The sequence below is a fragment of the Strigops habroptila genome, chromosome 8 (assembly GCF_004027225.2).
Source record: "Strigops habroptila isolate Jane chromosome 8, bStrHab1.2.pri, whole genome shotgun sequence".
In the NCBI taxonomy this organism is placed as follows: Eukaryota; Metazoa; Chordata; class Aves; order Psittaciformes; family Psittacidae; genus Strigops; species Strigops habroptila.
This window is the reverse complement of record NC_044284.2, coordinates 18,276,805-18,288,060: the sequence shown is the minus strand read 5'-3', so window position 1 is coordinate 18,288,060 and position 11,256 is coordinate 18,276,805. Positions and strand designations below refer to the sequence as shown.

At 47.9% G+C, this 11,256-nt stretch overlaps 1 protein-coding gene across 1 annotated transcript in view; it reads left to right on the top strand.

Annotated features, from left to right (window-relative positions):
* Positions 1 to 7,984: 7,984 nt before the first annotated feature.
* WDFY1 (WD repeat and FYVE domain containing 1) overlaps positions 7,985 to 11,256 on the top strand; it is a 28,460-nt gene continuing 25,188 nt past the window's right edge. The window contains exon 1 of the mRNA XM_030496085.1: positions 7,985 to 8,275. Coding sequence (XP_030351945.1) covers positions 8,139 to 8,275 — 137 coding nt within the window. The 5' untranslated portion in view covers positions 7,985 to 8,138. The remainder of the gene's footprint in view (positions 8,276 to 11,256) is intronic.

Sequence of the window (11,256 nt, the reverse complement as noted above, 5' to 3'; positions counted from 1 at the left end):
GCCACAGATAATCCATGGATACTAACTTGGTAAGGGGGAGGGGAGTAACAAAACAGCTCTAGAGGAAGAATGTCTGGCTCTAACTGCTGGCCTTTCTTCCTGTTTCAGCTGATTACTGTGAACATTGAGAAGAATAAATCTGTCTAGCTGTCTTTTATGGGATGTATTAGCTGCCTGCCACCAAATCCTCATAAGCTGAGAGGGAAATGCTCCTGCTGCATACTTTCTTGTGGTGCTGCATACACAGGGCTGGGTTTTCTGTGCTCTGAAGAGGTGAATGGAGAAACTAGCATGATCTCTTCCTGTCTTGAAGAGAAAGTGAGCCGTGCTGGGGGGCAGGGGACCACAAAAAAAACCCCCACGCCTTTAAGTATGTGACTGATTTAACTAAAGATTCTGGTGCTGAGCAGGAAAGCCCACCTGGCTAGCCTTGCCTAGCCAGCCTTGCCTTTAATTTCTTACATCTCACAGAGGTAAAGAGTAAAAGTAATAGCAGAATTGTTACTGAGTTTTGTACAATTATAAGACAAACCAACACAAGTTTCCCTGTATCTAGCTTAGGTATGTTTTTTCCTGCAAAAATAGAGGAATGTTGCCTCCCAGAAACTACACAGCTAAGACCTGAGCTGGACTTCAGAAGGCATAATGCATGTGAGAAGTGACTACTGAGGTGCAAGTTGCCTTGTTAGGGCTCTGGAGCAGCGTGGGATTGTATTTCAGAGTAACAGCATTCCTATTTTTATATAAAAATAAACTTACAATATGAGAATTAATTTTCCAGTTGCTTCTACTTGATGTTTGTGGTAAGAATTCAAATATTAAGGGCTTGGCACTCAAACTGAGCTCCCAAAGGGCTTGCACACAGCAGCAGTGTGTGCTCTGTGCAGTAAACCGGCTTGGGATTAGAGTTAGGCAAGAAAATAAGCAGCCATGACGTAAGCTTTCAGGCTCTCCTTAGCACAGTTTCTTCTGTAAGTAATATCTGTTAGTCCTGAAATAATTTACAAAATATGATAGTTTAGAGCACCGAACAAAGAGTAACTGTGGCTATTTCCTTTTTTCCCATCCAGGCCAAAGCTGGACAACGAAAAGCGTGTCTTGGCAAATGTGAACAGGCTTATTCAGCCTTATGGGTCCAGGACTAACTGCCCAAGCTGAGCTGTGAGCAAACTGATGGGGAATGTCACACGTAGCAGCTGCTTGGGAGCTTCAAGGTTCTGCAGGACACGGGTGAAATATGTCACCACTCAGGAAAAGTTTTACAGCTCTGACGCTCTTATGCAGTATTTCTGTGGGGTTTTTTTTTAGTGCTGGGAAAGAAAAGTTTAACGAAAGCAGGTTTGAAGTAAAATGCTGATGGTATTTGCTTATAAACTAGGTAACGGAGATCAGGATGAAGGGAAGTGAAATAAAAGCCTGGGAAGGAGAGGGTTAGGTTAGCTGCTAAAATCTTCCTTTTTAGTAATGCTGTAAAAACACTGTCTGTGTTCTTCAGCCTGGGAGTTGATTCATATCAAATTTCCAGTCCTGCTCAACGGAGTAACTAGAGTTCAGTGTGATGTTTTAGTGGTAGGTCTGTGCTTACTCTAGTCTTATTAACCCTTACTGTAGCAGTCTGTTAGCTGCTTTTGAAAGCCTTTGGGGAATCTGCCTGCAACCTGCAAAAGTTGTCTGGTTTGGTTTTTGGGTTTTCATTAGGAATATCAAGCCTAATATAAATGATCATGCTGCTTGGTTCTGCTTCAATCTATTCCTTCTTGACTCCCAGCTGCTTTGCAGTTCAACTTTTGCCTTCATGGAAAAATCTCTCCATGGAGGTGGTTTTGGGCCCCTGAGCCCTGTGACAGACAGCCCTTCACTCTGCTTGAGGGCAGGTGGAGGAATTGTCCTCAAGGAGGAACAGAGATAGTGAGTCTGAATGTGTGAGGCTTGTAACTTAATGATGGATTGATAACCTCAATCAGGAACATAACTCTCTGCAGAATTGCAGCTCAAACAATCTCACTCTCTACCTGCTGTTACTGGCTGTTTTCCCTGGGTATGCCTCTCTTTCTACATCTTTAAAAGTGGAAGTAACACATCCTTTGTAAACTTTTCTGAGGTGGAAAGCTCATGGAGACTGTTAACTCTTAAGTAATATGAGACTGAAGCCCTGGCAGAGAATGATCATGGAAAATGCCTGTGGTTACAATTGCTTTAGCCTAGAGACTAAGCAGGGAGGCAGAATTTGGTAAAACTCACCCTATGTTTCCTGAGCCAGATTTGTAATGAAGTGGTTATTCATGAAGTAATTAACAGCAAAAATAGCAGGCTATTAATCTGCTAAGCTGTGTCTCAACTTCGTTTTTGTAACTTCAGAGAGCTCGAAAAAGGCTGCTTTTCTTTCACAACTTCCACATTTCATTAACACTTTGTAGTTTAAAAATCTTGTCTGCTGGACAGAATGGGGAGAGTAGGGAGGGGACAGATCCTCAGCCTTTGTGAACGGATAACTTCTTTCATCCCTTGGCATCACACTGAATTCCCTGCTGGCAGTCCTCTTCTGACAGCAGCCTCTCCTTTAAAAACATGGCTGCATTGCCTCCCAGCAGCAGAGTGGGTTAATAAAGATGAAAAAGAGAGAGAAATTCAAATACCTCTTTGTAAGCAATGTTCTGAAGACTCTCTCTTATGCTTCAAAGAGAAAGCCCTTTAGCTTAGCCCCATCAATTTCAGCTGCATGTGTTAGTAATACTGCTACTACCTGTAGTGGTTGAAACCTGTCTAACACTAATGATTCCCATTATTACTGTGGTGCCAGGAGGCTGTGATAGTCTCATGTGCTGGATGTGGCACCCGGGAGGAGACAAGCCCCTACCAAAGCCAGCAGGGGAACATGAAGGTAGAAGCTGCAGAGGGTGATGCAGGAGGCTAGTGCTGAAGCTGGTTTCAGACTGCAGATCTCCTTGCTCCTCGTTTGCTAGGCTTGCTGCTATGGCAAAGTAGGCACTGTTCACTTACCAGATGACAATTTTCTGTGAGCTCTTGACTAATGATGCTTTGTGTGCCGCAGGGACATGAAGTCCTGTTGAGTGGATACTGCTAACTCACAGTAACAAAGCCATCTCAGTGCTGTGCTGCCTTTAGTCCTCCCATCCTTCAGATCATCCTGAAATTTGCAGGGATGCCATTTTTGCCTTCAAAGCTATGGTGGGAATAACTGTTATAATCAGGAAGACTTGGACCCTGTGTGGTTTGTATGTAACATGTATGTGTATTGACATGATGCTGACATTTCCATTCCAACATACCTCCAATGCACAATTACCCTGAGCGTTTCCTGGGCTAAGCCTATGGCACCTCCCTTGAACACTGGATCTGGGCTCCTAATGCACCAAGTTCCCTGTAATTAAGTGAACCAGCTCCTGGAGGGTGTTTGTGCAATAGGGGGAGTGAATCAAATGCTTTTTCCTTTGGGGCAGTGAGCACCTGGAGCCTGTGGCTATCAGTTAATTATAATGGCTGTGAGCCACCCTGCCCTAGACCAAAGGGCTGGGCATGTCTCCGTGGTTCACAGGCAGCATTTGTTTCACTTCTAGACTAATTTGTGCTGGCTGGTTTGGGACCTGAACAGATGGTCGAGAGTGGGGAAGGCAGTGTTGTATCTTTTGCTGTATCTCACCAGCCTGGGCTCTTCTTCCTTCAAGAAATGGTTGAGGTGAGGACACTGCTGCTATCCGCTTGTTCAAGAGGGTTGATGCCATGGGCTGGTAGATGCATGCCCATGGGAAACACTGGCCTATGACCTTTCTTGCAAAATACCCCTTCTTCTGCCTGGCTGTTGTCTTCAGCAGGCATCGTGGGGCTTCTGATGGAGCAGGGGCAGTACATGTCTCTTTGAGAAACGGTGCCACCCCCAGTGCTCGTCTTCATACTTAAAAATATATATATATGTATATAGAGGGGATGGAATTTGGATAGTTTTGTTTTGCTTTATTCCTTCTGTTGGGGCTCTTAAAGGATGTCCTCTATGAACCAGGGTCGCATACAGGGTGAATTTCCTGCTTTGCTGGCACCTCCACGTGGCAGTATTTCAGAAGGAGCTTCCATGTTTCCTGTCAGTCTGTCTTGTCAGGACTTCTGCAGGGTGACAGGAGGGGGCCATCACTGTGGTCCTGGGCCACCCGTGGCTGCTGCTCACCTGAACACACACACAGACATCTCGCCTTTTTGATAACAGGCTCTTTGTTTAACCCAGAGTCATTGAGCCTTGCAGAGCCCGAGCAGCACCTCTGAGCTTCCTTACAGAGCCTGCCTGCAGGAGGGGGAGGCGATGCTCTGAGCTGTTCCTGCAGCTCCCACTCTTCCCAGGCGAGGCGGCTGCTTTCCCAGCTATTCTGGGAGGGCCTCTTCCTCTTCCTTGCAAGCTCAGACCAGGCGTCCACCATCCCAAGGCAGGCAGCTTGAGCAAGAAGCCCTGCAGCAGGGTGCCGATGGCCAGGATTCCCCTCAAAAGCCCTTGCCTGCTTGCTCCTGCACACTGAAGTGCTGGACAGCAGTGCCCTTCTCAGTGGCTCCTGTCACTCGTGTTGGTCTCTGGTGTGATGGGGCACATGGAGGAGAGGGGGAGTCAATTCTGGGGAGTTCCTTTACCTTTCCATCTTGTTTTCAGGGATGCCTGATCGCTGACACTGTGTTAATTATGCCTGGTTTAAAGAGGAAAACTGTAGAGCAGTAACCTGGCTCATGGTTCTTTGTCTGTTAAAATGGGCTGGAAGGTAAAGTCTTCTCTTCCCCACAACAGAGGCCAGCACAGAGGGTATGCTGGCAAAGAATTGCCTGAATAAGGTGTACTCCTGCTAAAGGCAAAGAAGATGAAATGTGCTGTGTCTTTTTCCTCTGGAGAGGCAGAAGTGAGGGCGGGCACTGGTAAGGAGCGATACAAATGTGGTCTTCTCAGGGAATGGTTTTTATTAACAAAAGAACAGCTTGTGCGGATTTCTGCTGTAGAAGAGCTGACATGATCCAGGTGTTGTGAACACAAATACGAATCTTTCCACTTCAGTGCAAGGTGCCGTGTGGCTGTAGTCTTATTTACTTGGAACAATATGCCTTAGCGTTAGACCGACCATCATGTCATGCCTCTGGCATGAGTGATTTGTGGGAGCACAGGAAGGGGGGGAGAAATGACAGTAGTGTATTTTGTAACTGTACAAGAGGCAACAGGAGGCAAGCTGGAGAAAGGGAGGAGGAGAAAGGGTTTTGCAAGGAGCATCCAGTAGGTTGTGAGTCTGGAGGTAGAAAACAAGGTATTTTCATATCCCCTGTTCCTGCAGAGGAGCTCAGAAGGAGATGGAAGAGCCAGTAGAAGGATATACCTCTGAGCCAAAATGCATTTCCGCCACAATCCCAAGTCAAGGCCAGCAGGATGATGAGTACCAGATGATGAGGCCAGAGGGAATATCTTACAGGAGAAGAAAGGAAGGTTTTAAAAAAAAAAAAAGACTTAAAAAAAGCTCATTACTAGTCATCAAATAAAGTCTTCAGATAGCTGTTATTGAAAACCCTTCTGTATGGATATGCAATTCTATAGCTGCATGTTCGTACAGAGTCCCTGCTGTGAAGTCTCTGTATGGGGGGAGTGCTGCCTTCCCTTCTCTTCTTTGGGCAGAGAGCCAGAATCTCACTTCTGACAATTTGCATGACCTAAGCAGCTCAGGTTTACAAATCAGAGCAGCAGGCATGTATGAATCTGAGGGGGGGAAAAAAGGGGCATTAGGCAACAAGGCGCCTTTTGGTGGCTGCTTGGGTTATGAGAGAATTATTAGTTCTGATTGTAAGTATGTCCACTGGGCTAAGCACTGTGTTGCTGTTTGGAAGCCTGGGGAAACCTTGCACAGCAAACATGGTCTAGGCCTGAAATACTGTGCTTGAAGGATTTTTAGATCCAGCTGTGCCATGTATCTCACCTATGTAGCTACTGCCTGTTGTCTGTACTGGGCCAAGTTGTTAGACCTGGAGTAATACTCTTGTCCTTGGTGACTGAGTCTGGGTGACTGCCACACAGCAGGTCCCCCGTTGCCAAAGGGATTCAGGCCAGATTCTCAGGGCATTATAGGGCAGCCCGTTACCTAATAAACTATTAAGCTTACCCGTGGAGCTTCTCGTAAGAGTGGTACGAGGAAGCGGTAAATGATTACAGGCGTTCCTGGTGGTTGTGTGCAGGCAGCATCCCCGAGTGCAGCGGGCTGAACGGGCAGCTCTGCCGTGTGCCGGACCTCAGCACCGGAGCAGGCACAGCAGCAAAGCACCAGGAGAAACCCTAAGGCTCCCTCTAGCGTGCAGCAAGTGTAAGGTCTGCAGACCTGCGGACGAGAGTCTCAAAAGGAGATTGAGGTTCAACCCCGCTAGAGTCAAAGGGGATTCAGGCACCTGCATCCCTCTGAGGCTCGGAGCTGAGCTCTTGGGGTAGCTCTGCGTAGAGCCACTGGTTTTGGGAAGACCTATTTCCTCCACGCCTCCTCCTGTGACCTTTCCCTCTGAAGCCTGGGTGAAGGCTTGCACAACCCTGGAGGACGTGAACATAGTCCCTTGTCACAGGGACTGTTACTTTGCCGCTTCACCTTATAGCTGTGCCCCTTCAGAACCATGGGAGATGTGAGGTAGTGTGGGGCTGGACTGACTTGCTACTTGGCTTGATCGTGGTGGTGGTGCAAACAGGATGATGGAAAACAAAGGTTGAGGAAGGATAAGAAATATAGAGAAAAAGCAGGTTATAAGTTTAGGAACTGGACCAAAAGAGAGACCACTAGAGAAAGAAAAGCATTTTGACACTGGCATGAGGAGAGATTGGGGAACAGGGAAAAGCCAAAAGCAAAGCAAAGTGTATTTAACCACAAGTATTTTAAAAACTGCAAGCCGGACCCATTTTTCCTGAGACTGTGTCATTTGGTGTCTAGCAAGAAGCTGGGAAACCCAGTGAGACAGATGAAATTCCTCTTTTGGTGCTGGTAAAGGGGGAGATAATTGCTGTCTGCTGCCCGCATCCAGGAGTCTGGGGAAGCCTCATTCAGCCTCCCTGGATGCAGGCATGTGACATGGTCTGTGATGGCACATCAGATGACAGGATCCTCACCACTGTGGTCAGGGAGGTTTGTCCCCACCTCTTCTTGTACCTCATCTCTTTGGGTACAGTCCTGTTTGGGATGTCCTGAGCAAAATAGCTTTGCTCAGCTCACACCATTTTCATGTAAGCTCATGTGTGTTGGTTATACCCAGACACACCATTGTTCAAATATTTATATATTTGCTAGACCTGGGATCAGAAACTACATCTCTGCTCACAAAGGAGGATTCTGACCAGTTAGAGTAACCTTTCCACCAGCCCCAGGCTGGTCCTGATGAGCAGGAGCTTTGGATCAGGACTGGACTCGAAGATGTGAGCACCACCACTGCCATTGTCATAGCACTAGCACCGAGGAGAAGGATTTTGCTGTTGGTTAACTGACTGTGTGGACAGCATTCACATGCACTGGACACAAAGACAATAACCAGTTGCTGAAGAACTTAAAGGTTGATGGCTTACAGCTGCTTCTAGTTTAAAAGACATAAAGAAACTAGCTAATACATTTCCTGTAACTACACATCCTTCCTCAGTCCATATCCTTCTGTTAAGTACTCCAGGGGGAATACCCTTTTCTTTGTGGCCTTATCACGGCTCCAGACCAGCCGGACTGGGCAGTGAGGTGGCAGTAACTGTGTTTAACAGCAGTGTGGTTTGTGGATGGGACAGCACAGCCAGCCGCATGGATCAAACCACGGGAATACTGTTAGAGCCCACGGCCGCCTTCTCCTGCTTGGGCAGCCACAGCCCTGCTGGAGGTGACGCTGCCCCCGGCAGGCCCAGCCACACACAGATCCGCTTCCTCTGCTCTTCCACGACATACGGCCCGCTGGCTCTTCTACTCCGGACAATACGGCTGCCGCCGGCCCGCCCCGCCCCGTCCCGCCCCGGAGGTGACGGCAGCGCGCGGCCGTGCTGCGCCGCTACACGGGGCACCTCGGCGCGGCGGGCGGCGCCGCTACACGCAGCGTTACGGCGGGCGGCGGGTTTTCCCCGCGCCGTCAGCTGATGGGCGCCGGGCCGGGCCCGCGGCAACATGGCGGCGGAGATCCACTCGCGGCCGCAGAGCAGCCGGCCCGTCCTCCTCAGCAAGGTCGAGGGGCACCAGGACGTGGTGAGCGCCGCGCTCCTCATCCCCAAGGAGGACGGGGTTATCACGGCCAGCGAGGACAGGTGAGCGGGGCCGCGGGCCGGCCCGCCGGGGCGCCTCACGGGGCGGTGAGGGCCCGCTCCCCCGCGGGGGGCTGGAGGGGGCGGCCCCTCCGCGGAGGGTCGGGTCCGCTCCGCTCCTCTCACTCGGCGGTGTCCGCTCCGTGCGGGGCTGGGGCTGAGCCCTCTAGTGCCGCGGCTCCGGAGCCGGGGAGCGGCGGCGGTGCGGTCCCAGCGGAAGGTGGGAGCCGACTGAGCTGGGGCAGCGCAGCGCGGTGGCAGGGTACGGGGTAGAATTCAGTTTGTAGGCTCTAACTTTGCCAGGAGGTGTGCAGCCATGACTCTGCCGGGAGCCGTAAGGAAGTAACTTACCGAGGCGGCAGTTCGAGGGAGGAAAATACCGTCAGGCGGCTTCCCGCTCTCGGAGGGAGGCTGCGGGCAGGAGCGGAGCTGGGAGCGTTCCCCTGCGGACGGGGAAAAGCTGTCGTGCTTCGCGCCTGGCTGCCAGCCCTGCGAAGTAGATGGAAAAGTACAACTCGTTTGTGTGTGTGAAAGGGGTCTGCAGGGGCTATGGGTAGAACCAAAAATGTGAGGGTATGTTTTCCTCTGCCTTCATCTGTGCTGGCTCAGTCACTTGTACGTGAGTTTGGAGCTACCCGAGCTGCTTCAGAACAAGCCCATTCTGATGGCTCAGTCAGAAGGTCTCAAGCCTTCTTCATTCTAGCTGAAACAGTTGAGGGAGTGAGTTGGCAGATCTGAGGGGAGAGGTGGTGATGAGGTAGCTGCTGAGGACAGTGGTTTCTGGAAGGGAAAAGGTCTTCAGATTCTAATCCCTATTCTCGGTCCTAGCTCATATGGCATGTGAAACATCAGTCATGAAAGCTGGTAATGTCATTAAGCAGTTATTCAGATGAAATGGAAGTGGAAACGAGGAAGCAAGTAGCATAGAGGATTGTTGGCGATAAGAGAGGTGAGGGGTCTGCAGTGTAGTGGTGAGAGCTGGAATTTTCCCCATACTGTGTGGAAAGTGACTTTTAAATATGACGAGTGGTAGGAGATGCTTCTTCAGAGCTCCTGTTCAGCAACTGTGTCAGGGTTTGGAAAGAGCATGCAATCATTGGCACTGATTATCAGCACTTCTCAGAAATCGGAAAACGCTAGTCTAGCCTCGCTTGCTCTGGAGAGGTGGTAGGAATGTATTTTTCATTGGCATGCTAAGAATTGTTTTCAAGTGCCAATTGAACTCTTTGGAACACAGGCAGTAGAAGTAGTTGAATTTGGAAGAGGAAGACTTAATTAGTTCTTTAAAGTGACTAACTGGATTCCCACCACATTTTTTATTCCCCCTGAAGATTAGCACACTTAATGCTTAGATGAGCTATCGATTATCAGGACGTGAGTAAAAACTCATTACTGAAGTCTACAAGTTTGAGGTACAACTGCTGTAAGTTTGGAGTAACTAAAGGCAAAGATTTTCTTCTATTATTTAAAAGTTATTTGAAAATATTTTTCTGAGGCGCTTGGAGTCAGGCTTCTGTTCCTCAAAAATATTTTTTTCAGCCACCACGTTGGTGCTTATCTTAACAGGCTATTAAAGAAGTACTCTTAAGTGTGTTGATATTAGTGTTAGGGTTATACCATCAAATTCTAGCACGTGACAGAGATCGTGGTCTTCTTTCCGAAGCTTCCAGAATGATGGAGTTCTGGGTGCTGGGAGCACTCAGCATCTTAACCCCTTGAGCAGTAGTACATACTGCTCCTTGCTGAACCATGGCAGTAATTATACCTTGCTTACAGCAAGCATTTACACTTGGATGTGTTAGCTGTGTTTTCTGGCTTTGATTGAAAGATGGACTTGGTTAGTCTGTTCACTTTCTGTGGAAATTACTTTCTGTAGCACATGTTGGATAGCAGGTTTTGGATGGGACTGAGCAGCTTCCTTTTTATTCTGCTCTTGCGTGAGGTTGTTCACCGGAACAACCGGTGTACATCTTAGTCATGTACAGGATGAAGGTGGCCTTTTGGGTGCAAACGTGGGTTGAATCTTAACCTTGTTTTGATGTGCTTCCTGGAGGAGACAAGAGGAAATAGCAATTTTTAAGAGTGGGTATCTGAGTTAAACAGAATTTCATGGTACAGGTTGCAGAGTGTAGCCTGTAGCAGGCAATGTCAGCCTTTAGACTTCAGGGTCTAATGCTGAATGTTAGCAGTCTGCATGCTTAGACTGTGTTGGTAAGAGCCAGGGGTGCAGTTGCATCGTGATCTCGGCAAGTTTTGATGTCAGATAGAGACCTGTGCAAAGAGGACAGAGGTCATTACCCACCTTTGGTGTGTATAAATTTCTAAGAGAAGCTTTAGACACAAGGCTAAATTCGTGTAGGCTGCCTTACTATGGGAGTTTACCTAGACCTTTAAACTTTCAGAAACCATTGCACTGTATTACCTCTAATATGGGATACCTCCTACAGTACATTAAAGCTTACGTATACTTCACCTACAATTTAGCATGTTATCAAACTTACTGCTCTTCTGTTTGTTTACTATAAACAGGGTGTAGGTGCCAATACTGCATAAGTGATGATGCTGCTAGCAGAGAGCATAGTACAGAGTTCAAGATGTGAAAGTGCTGCTGTGTACACCAAAAGAGCAGGACAAAAGCATGTTTGATTACATCCTAATACAGCTAAGGCTGTCAAGTATTTCATAATAGCCAGTCAGAGGAATGTGTTTACAAGTTAAGTAGTGAGGAAAATACTGGTGCACAAACATTTCCCAACAATGTTGTAGATTATCCTCTCGTTAGAGGAGTCGTAGTTCTTTGTAGTGTAAATTATATTTTTTAGAATGAGAAGTAACAGTTTGTTGTTGGTGGTGGTGGTTTTGCTTGTTTGTTTTCTGTTTGGTTGGTTGGGGTTTTTTTGAGGGTACAAAAGATGCCATTGAAGATTTGTGAATACAAATAAAACCCTAACTCTTCTTTTTAAAGTTTTGAAGCCAAAAAAGGA